General features: G+C 26.2%; 1 protein-coding gene across 1 annotated transcript; it reads right to left on the bottom strand.

The window, feature by feature from the left end:
* Positions 1-231: 231 nt before the first annotated feature.
* Positions 232-19,915, bottom strand: LOC129961731 (unconventional prefoldin RPB5 interactor-like). The gene is made up of 10 exons (XM_056075279.1): positions 19,768-19,915; positions 19,589-19,623; positions 18,700-18,778; positions 17,492-17,627; positions 14,327-14,406; positions 12,824-12,890; positions 9,090-9,345; positions 7,671-7,836; positions 4,241-4,411; positions 232-2,557 (listed from the first exon to the last, which is right to left on the bottom strand). The coding sequence occupies exons 1-10, from the start codon at positions 19,810-19,812 to the stop codon at positions 2,441-2,443; spliced, it is 1,152 nt and encodes a 383-aa protein (XP_055931254.1). The 5' UTR covers positions 19,813-19,915; the 3' UTR covers positions 232-2,440.
* Between the last annotated feature and the right edge of the window lie 113 nt (positions 19,916-20,028).

Raw genomic sequence — 20,028 nt, 5'->3', positions numbered from 1 at the left:
ATGTGTTTATATTATAAGCATTATATTAAAAAATATTATTCATGTTTCACTAAATTAAAAAAATTATTAATAATGGTAAAATTCTTAAAAGTTGTGAAAACCTAAGTATCCAAAAATGAAAATTCAGAATGAAATTTTTGCCATTAATGGTTAAATTTATATATAACCTTAACATATAATAAAATTAAATAAAAAGACATTTTTAATCAATGATTTATTTATCATCACAGATATAGTAAAACAACATAACAATCTAGATTAAACATCTTAATAGCAGGTAAGACAATGAATAAAAATGGCATTTCCACGTGAAATTTTTCAAATTTTAATATAAAGACAATTTCAGTACAGCAGGAGTACTTGTGCAACACTTATTTGAGTTCAAAAACACTTTCAGAGTGACAAGTTAATATATTTACCCAAAAGAAAACTTTCTCACCATTTATGGGTAATTTATTTTAGAATTTTTATTCTTTTAAATCATATACACATGGGGGATATATAATACAGAGGGTATGAAAAATTAATGTGAAATCTGAATTCTTCTCACAATGCAATTTACAGTAAATTCAGATATACACTTGATATTTAAAATACAAATTGTACACAGAATCATAAATATATTTTCTAATTAAAAATAACTAAGAGTGCAGTAAAATGATAATAATCAATAAAATAAAGTCAAGAATAATTCCAAAATATATATTTTGCATAGGGGGCAGTATCTATTTCATTTTATGAAGTAGATATTGGATAGAAAAGAAGTAAGTTGATAGAATGGCTATATCCTTTCAAACAATAATTATAACTTAGCTTTCTTACTTTCTGCCAAATATAAATAAAATTTTTCAAGATAATTCTAAAATCTCTAAATGCAACAGTTCACTGTTTACAAAAAAAATCTGCTTAAAACTTTCATGTATAAGCCGATTAATTCATGAGCTTATTAATTTAAATAAAGAAACCAGAAGCATATTTTGTGAAGAAAGAAGCAAAAAAGTTTAATATTATATTTTCCAATAAACTGCAAAACAAAATCTTATCTTTTCACTTTGTAAAAAGTAGGTTTTTGTTTTGAGAAAAAGTAAGTTTTTGAAAAGGTAGGCCATTTATCTACTTTTCCATTTTGTGATTTAAGAATATTTTGTGAGCAAAATCTTAATTCAAAACTTTTTTGCAAGTGGTATCCGATATCAGGACATTTTGGCAACAGTATCCCCTGAACTTGGAGTATTGGGACTCCCTGTCCATTGAAGAAGAGTATGCAGTAACCTACATTAGCACAGCAGTTTCATCTTTTTTCCACAACTCACACACACTGATTAATTATAGAACAATTTTTCTTTCAAAGTCACACATTACATGAAGGTCATATAGAACATGAAGTAGAAAGATATCTTCTGCATTTTTCAAAGTTATCAATTTGATTGATGTTGATTTTCAAAGGTCATTTTGCATTTGACAAAATTTATAAATACAGAAAATGATCTTTGCATAAGTTTTGATAGAACAATTGTAAGGTACAATACAATGTCATATGAACACCTCAGAATCTGTTTTGTAGTCAGCAATCTAATATCAGAAACATGCATGCCTAACAAGATAGAGAGAACCAATTGCTAGTCTTTGTTAGTCCACCTTAAAATAACCAATAACAGTGTGTTCTTGACATTGTTAAATAATTAAATGGCAAGGAAATTTTGCTGAGATCATGTGACTTCTTATTGTAGCTAGTCATTGCACAAGAGTAAAATAGGTTTTTGTAAAAATAATTGAAGTTAACAACATGGTGTAGAAACAGCCCTAACTATAATAACACATTTGAAAATGATATATGAATTTAAATAAAATTTGGCACAAAATGTTAATCAATATTCTGTATAATAAAACTGAAATGAAAATTGCATAAATTCAAGCAATTTAATCTTTAGCCTCAACATACATAAAAAAATTATCATATTCATGATAGAGTAATAAAGATCTTTCTACAAGTTGTGCATCTCAGCTATCTCTGATATAATCAAAGTTTTTGGTTTCAAAAACTGATTTGAGTTTTAGATGTGGGAATCCCTGAACTAATGAAAATAATTTCTCTTCAGTAACTTAATATAACTGGCAAAAGTAAGAAAGCATAAGCAATTATGTTTGATAAATGAGAGCAATTTTTTAATAACCTAGTTACAGCATCTTTTTTATTTGTTGCTAAAACTTTGGCTATGAACACAAAGAAAGGGAATAGGGTGGGAAAAAAAATTAAATCTATCAAAAATGGGAAAACTATGAATTTTGTCAGTTATTAAAAAAAAAGAGAACAATTGGTCTTAAAATACTTCAAAGTTAAGGACATGTTTTATTACCATTAAGCAACCATTAAGATCTTGTGGGAATTCATTCAGATCTCAGGAATAAAAGTTTGCTAGATTTTGAAAAGCAACCAAATCTATTTTTTTCGATTCTTTCTGGAACTCTTGAAGTGCGATGTGGGCCTGGAAGATTTCTTTTCGCTCACATGGATGGGGGAGCTAATTGCGTGTTCATACACCTCACCTGTGAACGCCTGGAAAAAAAATATAGGAAAATTACCATTTTACAAGACATTTTGCTATACATGGAAGAATTCCAATAGTCTCATATTATTCCTAATGCCTCATCATGACAATATCCTTTGTTCTATAAATTATTATTAAATATTCATGAAATACATCGGCACCTACTGTGCCAGTGTATTTCATGAGATTTTAAATTCACCAGCAAAATGAGAGTATAAATTAAAATTTTAAATTCAAAATGATTGAGACCCAGTGAATAGAGGGTCAATTCTTTCTATTATTAGTAGGTTATTTGTAGTCTAATGCAATAATATGGTTACAGTTTAATTCCAATATAAATGATTACGGATGCCAATTATTCAAATAAGCTTAAAACACATTGTAATAAATTAATCGTGTTTCCGAAAACAATTTAAATTACGGTTCTGCTGTCCTTTTAGCAATATTTTGTTTTGCATGCATGACTGTCATGCATTTTTGAAGTTAGTGTACTATTTGTCTGTGGAATTTGGTACTAACAAGAATTATATATATATCTAAAGAGGTCCATTTTATCTCTTTTGCTCCCCCCGGGGGGCACCTTGAAATGAGGATGAGATGCTTCTGGCATTTACTGCTTTAACTGAACTTTTTCTGCCAAAGCCATTTGGAATCTTGAATTACTCCTTATTAGTAATACACAACCTTAATATGCATAAACAAAAAGGAATGAGTCAAACATCCTTCTATTTTATTCACTTTCTAAAAATTGAAATGTTATGTAAATCAGTCAGATCTGTATCTTAATTCACACTCTTTTTTAATTTACTATTTCACTTTGATTCCTGTTACAGTTGTTTCTGATTCACAATTTCCATTAATAATAAAGATGAATATGTGCAATTTAGTGTTTTACAGATTAGACTATTTGTCTTATAGCTACCAAATTTAGTACATATATACATTGGAAGACAGAATATTGCACATTGAAGCATTTAAAAAAAATCTTAATTAGGATTATAAATAATTAAAAATTAAGCAGAATTTTAGAACTTTTCGAAAGAAAAATATATAATTGCACAAAAATAAATTTTCCACCATTTCAAAATTTAAAGAATTGTGCTTTTAATAATATTAATTTAATAATTATGTAGACTTTTCCAAATTTTGACAATTTTTACAATTTTTAAAAATTTTATTTATATCTTTTGTTTCCAAAAATTTAGCATGTATCATCATTGCTCTAAAATTCAAAATGTTTTCACCGTTTCATCCAATATCTTTGACTTTCTTACATTCTTTAAAGCTAAAGAAGGATCCTGTTTAATACCTGCATAGCTGATATGACAAATAAAATGAAGTTATGATACTGTGAAATCCACAGATATAATAACTAGACAATAACATTTTTAATTAGCACTATGATGATATGGGACTAGTCTTGATTAAAATGATTCATGTACACAATAAACATAACTTGATAAACAATAAAAATAAAGCTTTAATTTCTGACAGTTTGGTAAAATCATGGACATGAAGTTAAATCTAAACAATTTAAATAACATTAAATATAACCATAGAGATTAACCACAATTAATAGAGAACCAGATAGTTGCCAAAGACCGCTAGTTACCAATAGACTCAAAATATAACCTTTCAATTAAAATATAATTTCACTATTATGATTTGAAAAGCAAAAGAGAGTTACATACAGTGTTGGATGGGAATTCAGGTGGTTCATCATTGTCCGGTGGTGTGGGCGAGTGCTTCACCTTCAAAATGGACTTTGGCGGGGAAGCAGGAAAAAAGCTCCCAAATTGCTTGTAGATGTCTGAGGGGCTCTGGATCAAGGGTTGGGGCTCATCAGGTGGAGGATCTGGAGACTGCATAGAGAGAAAATTCCAATCAGACAAGTGGCACTACACATCAAAAACAATTGAAAGCAAAATGGAAGAAATATCTAAAATAACTAGATGTCCTAGATTAGAAGGGTTTCTTAGAATATTGACTGCTTATAAAAGATGAAACAAAATCTCTGCTGTTTTACTAATGTGTAGACAGTGCTGTTTTTACTAATAAGTAGACATCACTTATAAAAAAAGATAGAAAGATTAAGCAGCTTCCTTTTTTAAATGATTATTAAAATTCAATTTTAAAAAGTAAAGAAAAAGAATTCTCCTTCCCTACTTCCACTATGCATATAAAATGATTAGCTGATATAGTTCCAGATATTTAAATATTTATTCCGGGTTAGAAAATCATCATGCATAGGTATCAATTTTGAATAAAATATATACATTATTTACATAACCACTATTATAAGCACTTTACCTCAATTATATGTTATAATCCTTTTTAATATTATCACATTTCTGGTATGGATATGATATGGTTAGTGTAAATGATCAAGTAATCAGATGACATGACATAGCTGTGGCAATCTTAATTTAATACAAACCTCTCCAATAAAATCATAAAATCTGATTATTTTAGTAAAAAATTAGATGGTGCTAAAATTGTGTCCCTTCATTTCAATAAGGTAATTTGAAAATTGGGATGAAAAGAAACCAAAATTATTGCATAAGGACAGCTTGTATATAAATACTATTGAATTGCAGCAATATCTAGTTTTATTTATTTTTTGCTTCCAGCATGTAAAAACAAAAATTAATTTAATAAGAAATATTCAAATCCATCAATAATCTTTTATTTATTTTGAGTCTTTTGAGCAATCTTTAGAGCAATTACAATCAGTCCTAAAATTGAGTATACATCTGAATGTATTTTTACTTAACAGACTAAATGTTGATTTAAGGAAGTGCTTTTTACTAATGATACAAAAGAACTGAGTATGCAATTTCATTAATTTTGCTATAGTAAACAAATTAATATTTAGCTGTGAAACCTTTTTCTGGACCACAGGTTGTAAATGTTTAGGCATGGAAATGACCAGATTTGGATTGTTTCAGCTGATATTTTGGCTCATTCTTTCCTTAAAACTTTCTTGAGATGCTCTTTACTAATCATTCATATTCATGGACCATGAATTTTCAGTAACATTTAAGTCTGGAGATTGGGGTGATGTGTGTAGCTTGATAATTCTTGTATACTTTAGATTATTGTCTTACTAAAAGATGAAGTTTGACCCTAATCCTAATTTATCGACACTTTTTTGTAAGCCATTTTTTAAAATATCAAAATATACCAGTTTATCCATAATGCCATCAAATGAAAATAAATTCTCCTACTCCGTTTGCTGTCATACAACCCCTTACAAGAATTGATTTACCCCCATGTTTAACCGCTTTCATTGCATTCTTAGGATCCAGTTTTTTTTCCCAACTTCCCTCCACATTTTACATTGTCCATCACTGTCATATATATTAAACTTGTTTTCATCACAGAAAACAGAATGATTCCAGTTTTGAAATATGTTCTTTTGCAAAAAATAGCCTCTTTTTTTCTACTGATACAATTAATGAGTGGCTTCAATATTGGATATCCGGCATTATGAAGAAAACGTCTCAGCAGAAAGCTTTTTTCTAATTGCTGAAGACATCAATGATGTAAGTTCTGTAAGTAATTCCTCTTGAAATATTGGCCACACATCCATTTCTATGATACTTCTGTAGTATTTTTTTTAACAAAACCATAATTTATCCCAAATGATGAAGAAATTTTTCAAAGAGATTTGTCATCTTTCAATCACTTGATGACTAAACAGCACACATTCTCAGAAGTTTCCATCCTAAAATTCATTTCAAGGTTCTTTATAGGAAAATATAATTGCATATATAAAATTATTATTATTACATTCATATGTTTCAAGTGCAACTTTCGAATATTTCAAAGAAAACTTTCATCTGAAAAAATGGTGATTAAATGACACATTCTTTAAGTGTATATTCAATTTTGTGATTTCAAATTTTGCATTTTCCACAAGAAAATTATGTAATTAAAATATTCTAATATTTCTAAATATTTCATAATTGTTTTTTAGTTCAATACACTTCTTAATGTTTACTTTAACATTTCTGTAAATATTAGATTTCAATGGTAAGTCTATATTACATTTTTATATCTTTAAAGAAGTGAGTAATTACAATTTTGAGATACATTATGTACCCTCTTTAGTGAGAAATTTTTTTGAAAGGGCTGAATTTTAATACGATTCAGATTTTCAAGCATAAATGCATAGTAAAGATACATAGATATTTTCATACACACAATTTAAAGGACAGAAGAAATTGCTAAAAAGTGCAATTCTAGAGATATCAGAAGGTTCCCCACTGTCACTGTGGAAAAATTTTCCATATGTCTAAAATTTGAAAATAAATGGCAAAATATACTAATCTTTTACTAAGATACATCTTTTACAAAAGATACATCTTTTGATACTAAAGATATTTTGTTTGTCAAAGCTCAACGCTATGAAATTTTAAAACAAACCCTAAAATATTGTAATTAAATATGAAAAAAACTGATAAAGTATAGATTTACACTGAATTAACAATAAACCATAACTTCGCTATTTTTAGTCATTGGATTATACAAAAATCTTGTCTAACAAATAGTAATGCAGAATAGGCATCTTAAACCTTATCATCATTAGACAAGTTTTAACAAGACCTATAGTTAAGTATAAAATGAAATATCAGTTGATGGAAACTAGAAGGAAAATTAAATAAAATTAGCGACCTGAAAAGATTTTAGTGAAGAATTTTGCCAAAAAACTATTTTTTGAGAAAAATATGTTGCAAAAGATAAATTGAAAGTTTTGATGACTCATAGTTTATGAGTCATGTTTCCAGATTTCCATCAACAGTGTTATCATGAACTCGGAAACACAGGGAAGAAAAACCTTAAAAAGTAGAAAGGGGTGGGGAAGAGAAAGACTTATAAAAATTTCTAAATGCAATGTTTAGTTTTCAGCTTTAAAAACTGAACTTAGACTAATGATATATTAAAAAAATGCTTTTTATTTTTGAAGAAATGTATATCAATACTATTAGCGCACACATACAATGATACAAATTATACAAAAAAAGGGGAAAAAATTAATGAATTTTTAAAATAGTTATTGGAGATTGCAATCCTGATACACATGACTGCCACAAAGGAATTTTCCTAACATTGACTCACCTGACATTTGATAGGCTGTGACTTTTTCCTTTTGCTATGCTTGAAAGTAATCCTCTTGATATTTTGACGTGAGAGATCTTGCCACCGTACATGCTTTCCATTCTCCTCCCATATTCCCGTTGGCCGAGGGCTACCATCATCTGTCCCACTATCAAAAGAAAGTGTCCTGCAAAGAGATACTTCACTGTCCATCAGGTGGTTACTTATAAGAAATCAGAAGGAGTGCTAATATGAGCTAGCAAAATATGAATGTTTTATATAGTCTTCACATTGTTTTCCTGCATGGCCTCTGGTGTCAGGGTATTGCACAATTTACTATAATCTTCACAATAGTTTTTCTTCACAGTATAGTGAAAAAATTCAGTCATGTGTTTTAGACTTTTTTCTTTTAACCACATTACACAAAATTTGATATAGATCTGCAACTTTGGCATTAAGACCATATATCAAATTTTGTTTATCTAGATTTTTGCTGTTTTATGAGTTCATGAACACATGGGAGTTAAGAGAAATACAGATGCAATTTCAAAAATATATTTCTCAAACTAGTGATGATTCTTTAAAATGAGCTGTCTACTTTACAAAACATATGTTTTGTATATGAAAATTGAAAACTAATAAAATTTAAATCTTGCCCTATTTTTCTTACTGAAGGAATGACTGAAATTTTAATTTATATTTAAATTGAGTTTCTACAAAATATTTTTTTCACATTTGGGAAAAGTATATAAAGCGAATCATGTTTCAATTCAAATTCAAATTTAAAACTAAACATTAATTGTAAAGTTATAGTTTATGACAGGAACAAATTTTACTGCCTGAAATAATTGTTATTTTTAGCCCTGCATTTTATTTTACAATATAATTTTACTTCTTACTTTGAAAATTTAGATTAATTAAAAAATTTTTGAATTATCAATTTTACTCAACACTTTTGCCAATTTACATTTAAGTTTCCCTAAGATCATTAGTATTCTTAAATAAGCCTGTTTTAATATTATCAACATTTTTGTTTTATACTATATTTAGTTAATTTTATTTCAATTATTTAACAGATTAGTTAACATGTATACAGCAATGTACAAATATAACCCCTTTCAAATTTAAAAGAATACGATAAATAGAATACATCAAACTTTAGTATGCTGACACAAATTTAATCAAAAGGATATTTTTAAAAAAACCCACAAATGTAAAAGAAATAAAAAGCAAAAGAGAGGAAATAGCCCACTATTTGGATGAAAGGAATGATGATAAAATGGCTATGAAGTAAAAGTAGCAAGCCTACAGGAAGAATGCTAAATGGAAAAGAAACTTTGGGGTTATTATTCTATGCAAAACAATTCTCTTTACTTTAGGAATACAGTAATTTTTAAAAAGTCATTTTCAATAATAGCATGAAATGCAGAAGAATCTTACCTTTGTCTGCTTGGTATTTTAAGTTTCAAAGATGACTTGGTAGAATGTTCTTCTGAAAGCTGTGAAGTATCATCAGAATAGTCAAAAGTGCTGCCATCTTCTGATTTGACTTCTGAGTCCTCTTCTGTTAATTCCAAGCTCTCCAGCCTTTGTCGATATTCATCATCTGAATTGCTAGCTGTACTCTCACCCGTGGAATTTTTCCGTTCACGAGCTAATTTTTGTCTGTAAGCTTTCACATTTTTGGCATGTTGTTCTAAAAATAAAAAAGAATAACTGTATATGTAGCCAATATACCAAGTCAGTCTAAATTTAAATAAACATGTCTAGAAGTAATAATTTTTTCCCAGGTCATATTATTCTTAAACTAATTTCATATACAACAACGTAATGACAGCCCTCAAAGTTATATAAATTAAAAACTTTTGTTGACAGCAATAGTGTAACAATTGGGGAAGATTAATGTGTTAAGTGTCAGTCTTATTAAGTGCCAATGGAATAAAATATTAATGGGTTACATCCTTTTTTGAAATAAAATATGAAGGGAAAAACTAATGCCATGCCCAAGAAAACATCTATATTTACTAAACTACTGAAAATGACAGAGAAAGGGGGTAAAAAAAATTACATTACACCCTAGACCCATATTACTTTCACTATGCTACTGGTTGATACTCCTCATACCTAATAAGAATATTTTCGAGGTTTATATAATTATTTCAGTATTATAAATTATTGAACAACCAGCTGTTTAAGAATTATAAACATTGATGAAAGATTAAAACATATTGATCAGTATTGATATTAACATATTATATTTCTTGTGCACTACATTTTAAATAATATTTTAGCTAAAATAAAATTTAAAAAAAAAACAGAAAGAAAACATGGAGATAAATTAACCAAAGGTGATGATGACAGAAACCAAAGCACAGATGATCAGTCTCTTTTTTTCTATCTGACTTACTATTCTGGCAAGTTTTAAAAAAATCATTTGATTTGTTATATTAGGGTCTAATTTGGAGTTTCACATTGGCCATTAGCAAGAACATTTCAAATATATTATTCAATAATAAAAATAGGGGGAAAAAACTATTACAAACTATTATTTAAGATATAAATCATTTGCCAAGCTACAAAAGCGCTTATCAGTAGATGGTTAATTCTAAAAAAATACAACAAAATTGTAAACACATGATCAAAATAAACATATTTTGCAATATGTTTATGTCTGTGCAAATAGCATGATGATGTAGAAGATAAGAGAGTAAAGATGAGATCACATTTACGCATTCAGATACATTCAATAACCACAATTCTCACTTTTGGTTACATAATAATGTGCACAGCACAAGATGGCAAATCTACCAGCAAAGATTCTGCATTAATGGTGGCATTGTCATTATATTGAATTAATTTAGTAGGATTAGATATTCTGCCTAGTTGGTTAAAAGGCTGCATATATTCCATATTCCTAACACATCATCAGTTAGATGTATCATATCTATTTACACATGTCATTAAAAAATTGCTTATTTTCATTTTTTTTACTTATCCGTGCATTTTTGCCAAGTATATAAAATCTATCACCAAGCATTTTATTTTAATGCAACATTTATATAAATAAAAATAATAATCATCTCTACATAAAATTTTTATATTTACCTCTCAATGATGAATTTTAACATTTCCTGTCACAAAACAGTAGTTCAATTAACTAACCAACATATTCACAGTCTTACACTTGAAATGATGGCTGTTTAATATAAGTAGTAGATTATTTTCACAGTGGCTAGAAAAGCTACAAAAAAAATTTTCAGACTAAATTTGAAACATTTCCCTGACTTATGGCTACTAATCATATTAATTTCTTGGCCTTTCCCCATACCCAGAATCACTATGTGTACAATATATTTTATTAAAAACAATTTTATGATTTATTTAATATAAAAAATAATATATTTTCAAGAATTTAATTAAAAAAATGAAATAAACATCTCTTCCACCAAAAAAAAAAATTATTAAAACAGTATATCACATTTTTTAATAGGAAAAAATATTGGTAATTAAAAAAAAAAATACTTCATAAGAATTCTAGGAGACATTAACAGTACTCTTTGCTCAAAATTTTAAAACAATTCAATAACTAATAAGTGCTCTTTGCATAGTACCAGAATTATATGTTACACCATTAATAGAGTATGATTATATGCACCTAATAATATGTATTTTAGAAGATTTAAATAAAAGATGCTGATAAAATATTACTTTAAATCTTTTTTTTTCTTTAATAATTCATAAGAAATTACTTTTTTTATTCAAAAGCTTATACTTTTATAATAAATAAAAGTTTTTTTCAAGAAAAATTCCATTTACTATTACAAATAATGCTAGATATAAAATACTAATTTGATAATAACTCAAGTAGCAAATGACAATTGGTTAATTATTACAACTAAAGTGCAAAAACTTATAAATAATAATCAATTATTAATTTCAAAACTGACAGATCAATTATGATAAATAACAAAAAAATACTTCGTTTAAAACAGCCACTCCTGTTTTAAGGGAATTAAAAAGTTTCTTTCTTTTCTTTCTTTCTTTTGCGAAATTTTGAGGCTTGCAATTCTGTTTTGAACTTTTAAACTCGCTAAACTTTTGAGCTACTTCAAGAAATTTTTTTATTGCTTTCAATTCTTTGAACTGTTACTCTGCTTGCCTTTTTCCTTCCGAATTTCCACATAATTTCTTCCTTCCTTTTTTAAATACTCTTCATACTTGGCTTATGAATTCCTTACATTTAAAATTAAATGTTTTGACACTTCAAAATAACTTATTCCACTATTTGCTTGAATGTTGTCACAAACAATTTTTTCTGCAATAAGAATTTATTCTTTCATATTTTCTCTCAGGCACTCTTTATTCATTTTCAATATTACTGTTGCTATTAGAAAGTATCATTATCATCTTTAACAATGATATGGTACCATTGCAGGGTTTTGAGTCGAGATCAGTTTGAACCAAAATTTCTTCACTTTATTAAAAGTAAAAACCAATCTTTCCAAAAGTTCATTAGGGTTCCTAATCAAATTTTAAAAAGTCGACAGGCCCTTGAAAGAAAGGGGCCTGCTGACTGATATGATTGTCTCTAGTATGATCAATTTGGCAACATTACGCCTTGGCTATAGATAAATGATACTGCAAAATCAATGATTACTTCCTACTTGATATCTGCAATTTCCCCTGATTTTGAGATATTTAAAAATTTTTCCCATATTAATAAAATTTCTTGATTTTACCCTGATTTCCCGGTTCTGTCATCATTCTGCTTTGTGTTTTAACAGTTTTGTTCAGAATAACTTTTTCATTTTAAAATTATTCATCTTCAATTCAAAAGAGTTTTGTACAATAAATTCTAAAAAAAGATAGTTTTATATATTGGAATTTGCTACATCATGAATTTTTCCTTAAATTAAAATTTTCATGAATGTGTGTAAAATGTTAAGTAAGACAAAAATTGAAGCTAAATTTTTGACATTGCATAAACTTCTTTTACTTCAGAGAATGGAAACAAAATTTTTATTATAATTTCTCAATAATACTTAAATTTGATTCTGAGAAAACATTCCCAATGGGTTAATGCTTTTTTCATCATACATGATTAAGGTGAGTAATTATAAGATCTAGATTACCTCTGAGAAAATTTATTAACAAGATTATTCTCCATCATTTACCTCTCCATCTTTTTTCCTCTTCATCATCATATTTCTCAACAATTTCTATCAAACCTTCATTATTTGCCTGCAAGAAAGGCAAATTACAGCTGAAGACTTTTAATGTCACAAATAATGGCTAAACAAGTATAGTATAAAATTGCAGAGAACTTGATTAAGTAAATAAGATTTTCTTTAATTGTTACTTCAGTTAATACTAGATTCAACATTCTAGTCAACAAAATAAGTAATATTCCTCTTAATTAATTAAAAATACAGTCTCAACTGAATGGTAAAAAGTTATATATATTTTATAGCGAAAATGTCAAGGTGTGAAAAAAAGAAATCATACAATGAAGATATTAATTTTTTAAAATTATTATTAAAAATATTTTATTTTTATTTTTTCCTATATTTTTTGTTATAAAAAGTATTTCAAAATCAAATTTGAAAGAGAAATATTCAAATTTTGCTTCAGTTTGTAACAAAGATAAATTAGGATGATTTTAAAACTTTATACACAGAAAACAAAAATAAAAAAAAATTTCAGCTACTTATTTCAATCAAAGATGTGAATTTTTAAATATCATTAGAAACAAAGGCAATCAATTTATGAATATATATGATTTTTTCTCTTCTTACTTCAGATAATATTAACTATTTTAAAGTTGAATAATATGAAAATAAATTTTGATAATCATTTATGGCATTTCTAATGTCTTTAAAAAAATCTTTATACTTAATACACATTTTCTCATATAATAACAATGTTTAAAATATTATTTAATATTGATAATATTTGCATTTCATAGTTTATTAAAATAAATGTGTACAATAAAAAAATATTTATACATATAATAGATAATGAAAAAATGTAAAAATTTCTAAGATATTTATTTATGGCTGCTTAACAAGAACAGAAAGAACTGTGACACAAATCCAGATATTAGAATAAAAACTTCAGATATTATATGACAGTCATATAATGTGCTAATTTTGGTCATATACATTTAATATTTTTATATGAAATAAATGGGAGAAAATGCAAAATTTATTAATTTAGCAAAGTAAAATTAAGTCATATCACTCAATAAAAATATTTTATTGTGCGCTTGACATATATTAACATCAAAATAAGATAATTAATAACATCTTTGAACTTCTAAACAAGACTAAAAGAATATATTATAAAATGTCAAATATAGACATTGATCCCATTTTTTAATGTTTATTATCTCCATTTTTTTAGAGAATTTTTAAATTTTTTTTTCTCTAAATATCACAGAGGGATTAACATATGTTCAATTTGCAGTTTTAAGCGAGTTTCTCGTAATATTACTATACTACTCAAATTCTTAAAATAAATCTCAATTCTTAAAATAAATACACAAAACATACAAAACAGAATTAAAAATATTAATTAACAGTTAATTAATTCTTGAACAAATCAATTAGTTTATAAAAATTAATATTACTCTTATAAAAAAGAATACTTTCACGAAAAAGCATTTAAAAATCACTTACAGACACTTCATCTATGTAATTCATCCAATTATGATATTGTTCCTTTTCTTTGTCTAAATCAGCTAACATTTTTGTACATTCTGTCAAAAGAAGAAGACATGTAATATATTTTTTTTAGAAAATCGAAGAATAACTCAAGAGAGACATGAAAACAAATAAAATTCATTCAATATAATTCATATTAAATCTGCATAATGTTATTTTTTATGAGAAATAAAAAACACTATAAAATTATATGCAAGAATGTTTGTTTTTTTCAATTCAACCAAACTAATACCATTAATAATTATTCTATATTATTCTCACCAATCTTTCAACCATTATATAAAAAAGAACTATAAATCAATAGTACAAAACTATGTGTTTTAATTAAAATTATATAAACATATGCTTTAATTCTATCAGTTTAAAACTACTTTAGTAATAATTATTCATAAAATACTTTACGAATATATTTTTTAATAATAAAATGACCCATTATTTCATTCCTGATTTGAAATGGCAATTTCTCAGCATTCAGAATCATGTCACTTATTCAATGACATAACTAGACAGCATAGGGTTCCTGGCAAAAGTTTAAGGATGGACCTATCGAAAATTAAACTCATAATTGCCATTAATTATGAAAGTGATAAATAATAAGTGATAACTGTAAATTATAATGATTCAGTTTTCTAGCATTTTGTCAGATAATGATATCTGATCAATTGACAGAGAAAATAAAGTAAACATAGAGTTAAAATATGCAAAATATGAGAAAATCTGTTGACATCACCAATAAATTAGTGCTTCCAATATTAAAAGAAACACAACTATGTGTCTTTTGTTATTAATAATCAGAAGACATAAAAAGTAAAAAACTGCTAAGAATGTACAATTAAAGATATTATTTGAATACTATACATGTTAATTCAGCACATAGTTAGTATTAATTTTTAATTAAATTAATGTTTTGTTGTAAAGCAATATGAGGGCTGTGAGAAACTCTTAACTAATGCCTTTCCTCTCTAAACTTCCATGTTAAATTTTCTGGTAGACATTTGATCATTATTCCAAATCAGATTCAAATACATGGGGAGATTTATAATATAAATACATTGTGAACCTGGGTCCTTCAATTATAAAGTTAAAATCTTAGCATCAGGCCACTGTAGACTAAATTAATATTTAATACATCGGAACTGCTTTTTCCATTTATAATTCTCATTTTGAATTGATAATAATAATATATATTCTCTCTTTTTTTTTCCAATAAATCATTTTATTAAAAACAAAAACAAACATAGTCACAAAAAGTATTGGGATGACAGAAACTGTACTTTATTTATTTTTTTACAGTGGAAAATATTTTTTCTAGATGAAAGTTGAAAATATATGTTAAAAGAAAATGAAGATATATTTAATAACAAAGAAAAAACAAACAAACATTGCAAATAAATTTGAATGTATTTTTCTGTGTTTAAAATTATTTTTTCAACTGATATTTTCAGTAACTTTTACTTACAAATATTGAAATGCCTGAAAGGAAAAGTTTTTACAATTTCTGCATCAACAATATAATTTTGTAACATCTAGTACTTTTACTAACTAAATTAAGACTGTGAAAAAGTAGCTTTAAATTGGGGATGGAAAACTGCAAGTACTCTTCAGAAGCAGAATTTTTAAAAAGAATATTATTATCTACTCAGAATCAAATAAAAGAATTGTGAATGAATACAGTTTCTTAAAAATGCATCAGCAAACACATTCACACTGGAAAACAAAACATCACACCTACAGATAATTATAGCACCTTCTATCAATCTTTTGGTCTTTCTCTTGGGAAGGAATATTGTAATTGCTAGAAAGTTCTAATTGAAGATTTTGAGGAATCCCCAAAGCAACAAGACCTTCCTTTTCTTCTCAGATGGAAAAAAGGGAGAAATTATGTCTGTCTCTCCACAAATTATTCAAAATTATTTCAAAAATAAAATCAATACAATAATTGAAATTCAATATGAGGTTTTAACACCAACATTATGAATCTGCCTCAAATTAAAAATTAAATCTATCAAAAGAATTTTACCTATCTATATATTTGAGCATCTATTTCATTTGATAGTGGGATGAATATCAAGGAAAAAATTAGTGTTTATTTTTTTTTTACTAGAAATAAAACTAGAGGAATAGATTTTATTTTTTATTAAAATTAATAACTTATTTCTAAATATTAATTTTATATTAAAATAAATTATTAATATCCAATTTCAATCTACAAAGAACACAGTAAAAATAAGTAAGAACATTTATTTTAAATTCTTAATATAACTTTTATCAAGGTAAAAATGTAATGATAGTTTAATAACTAATTAAATTATTCAATATTAATTAAAAATAATTTAAGTTATACTTAAACTATTTCTATATAGTATAGAACTTTTGAAAAAGTTACAAAACCTCCCCAATAGTGATTTAGTAAACAGTCACATTGTCAACACAAAACAATTATAAACTAAAGCATAAAATTGTACATAAAACAATTTGAAAGGACATGTCTGCATGTTTTAAATTCCAAAATGTATAAAAAAATTTCCAACATTATAGACATATGACAACCTTTCTAGTTTAGGATACTTTCCTAATTACATATTTCACAATGGTGTTTTTTACGATTTTCCTTGTGCTACATATATTAATTAGTCTAAAGATTCTTTTATGATTTTCCTGATGTCTCTGAAAGCTTCCTTCATTTGCTTAGAGATGATTACACAATGTAGTCAAGGAATGAGATAAGCATGTCTCAAAATATTTAAAGCACTAATTTGTGAATTATATTGTTACAAATTTTAAAGGAAGGGAAAAGACTTCCATACATTTTTGCTTTCTTTACCATTCAAATGATATCAATAACTCTGGAAATATGTTACTATAGTGATTCAACTAAGAGTCCATAGAATGTATAAGAAGTTTACAGATTCCAAGGATTTTTTAACATAAAATTTCTTGATTTTAACTTATGTTTAAAAATATGATCTGGAACACAATTAATTATAAATTTAATAGAAAAAAATAAATACATAAATTAAAAACACACAAGGAGCTAAAAATACTGCATATGAGAGTATAAAATTTTACCACAAAAACCAACCAAATTCAGTATTTAAATCACAGCAAAATAGCACTTACGTTTTATTCTTCTATCAGCAATTGCTGCTGCTTGCTTTGCTGACACTTCTGCGAACCAGTTATCACCAAGTAGCACCATCACTTCATTTGTGTGAACAATTTTACCCATCGTAAAGGCATTAATCCCAAATGGAACCTGAATAAAATAAGAGAGTTTATAATATCCTTAAAAATATTTCTGTATGCAGGAAATTAATATTTGATAAATTCTTTAATGTTAACTAACTGCTAATAAATATTTCATTTAAAAGCAAAACAAATAATAACATTATACATAATCAGAATTTAGTAATAAAAAAATCTGACTCTTCAAGAATATTTGAAAGAAAATTTTCATTACACATTCATTTTAAAAACAGTAATATGATGCCTAACTCATCAAAAGGAACAAAGACAATATTTAACATGATCATTCTAATTTGTTACACACAACAAAATGCAATAAAGGATATAAGAAAATATTGCTTTCCTAAAAGACATGACCTTTTATAATATCTATCAATAAATGAAAATTTAAACTCAATTCATATAAAGCAAAGTAATGTCACAATTCAATACTTCCAAAAGGACTGAAATAAATATTGTTTTAATGAAATAAAATATCCATATAATCTTTTTATCAGTTTTCACTATATTAAGTAGCTTTCATTATTTATTCTTGAAATGCTCCTTTTGTTAAAGTTTAAAAAATATTTGCATTTGTTATAATTTTTTAAGTCATCAAATTTGTTTGTACTACAAATTTAAAAGATTAATTTTAAACTACTTTTTTGTATAAGTTGTATATAAAATTGCAGAAGAATTAAAAATCAGTACAAATTAATCAATTTCTGAAAAATAAGATATACACTATATATATATTTTCTTTTAATTCAAAACTAAACAAAATATAATATATTCACAATCAAAACATATAATTCTAATTCGCTAGCGATTAAAACATCATTTTTCTATAATAGTACATGAAATTAATGCCATAATTTTGCATTTCTAAATGAAGCAATTCCTTTTCAGTTTTGAAATCATTTCAATAATTAAGAAAGTCATATTTAATAAACAATTCTAAAGTGAAATGTCATATTTTTAAGTTTTTTTTCTAACAAATCATAATCTATGAAATATAATGATTTTTTTTTCATTCCAAGACATAAATGCACTACTGTTATAGGGGGAAAAATAATAATAATATTTTATATATGCTTGCTTACTGTTACGTCATAAGAAAGAGAATCAGGTAGGGTTTCAAGTCGTTCCTTCAGGACTTCATAATCTGCTTTGAATTTCAACCTGAAATATAAGAAAGTAATCATTTTTATCATATTTTTAATTTATTTTATCATAAAATTAACAAAAATTTAATCAATCTTCATAAATCTCAAATTTAAGTTAATATTTAAAATTACATTTGCTTTTTGGTCTATTATGAATATTTCATAAATAAATAAAAATATCAACAATTTAAAAGAATTATTAAGAATTTTAAAAAAAATTATCTGAATTTTTCATTTTTATTCTGAAATTAAAAAGATTTGCCTAACTGCAGCAGATTAACTCTACAGTTTTAATACCTCAAACTTCAAGAAATATAATAAGCATATGCCCTTTTTCCACCAAGAAATAAGATGTAATAACATTTCAAAGTAATCAAATTAAGGTTGAATAAGAAATCAAAGAAAAGTAATCAGCAGATAAGTATTTACATGTTTAAAAATAAAGCGAAAGAATAGTAACGATATAACAATTCTTTTTTTTAGAAGTAACAGTAATACTTAATCAACACTAATGTAATGTCTTACGGCAATATAACTTGTTTTTACTTTAAGTAAACACCGGAACCGGAACAATATATACAAACACAAATTCTGTAAGACTACCGGCAAGTTTGAATTAAATCGTTTATGCAATAATAATAACATTTTGATTGGTTCGAATAGCTTAAAACTGTATTTCGATAACTATTTTTTAAAAAAATAGTTATAAAAAAATAGAAATATTAAAAAAAAATAGTTATGCATCTACCATTGATCGTGCTTCGTTTTTTAAAAGACATTTTCTTAGGTGTTGATTTTTTTAGACATTGTTATATTTCAGACTTACCATTGTGCAATTTTCTCTTGGCACAGTTGAATACCCTACAAATAAAATTCAAAGGATCAGAAAAAGAAAATATAGCATGGTTTTCAAAGAAAAAAATTTTAAAACTTTTTCAATGTTATTTTTAAAACATCAATCGCACATAATCTTTTTTTTTTTTCATACAGTTAGAAAATAATCACCTTGCTGTGCTCATCTTTTAAGCGTTTTATATGGTTTGGCTCCATTAAAATTATGCTTAGCTTTCTAAATTATAAAGCAATAAAAGCATGAACTAGAATGAAAACAAACAAACCGAAATCTTTCTTTAACACACTTTAGGATATGACGTACCGGAAGTCTTAGGATATTTTCTAATCGTTTATTGGTCAGATAAATCTTCTGATGAATGGAGCGTAACCGATGATTATTGGCTAAGAGACCGGAAAATCGTAAACGCTATC

Source organism: Argiope bruennichi, chromosome 2 (assembly GCF_947563725.1).
Source record: "Argiope bruennichi chromosome 2, qqArgBrue1.1, whole genome shotgun sequence".
Classification (NCBI taxonomy): Eukaryota; Metazoa; Arthropoda; class Arachnida; order Araneae; family Araneidae; genus Argiope; species Argiope bruennichi.
This window is presented reverse-complemented; position numbering and strand designations above follow the sequence as displayed.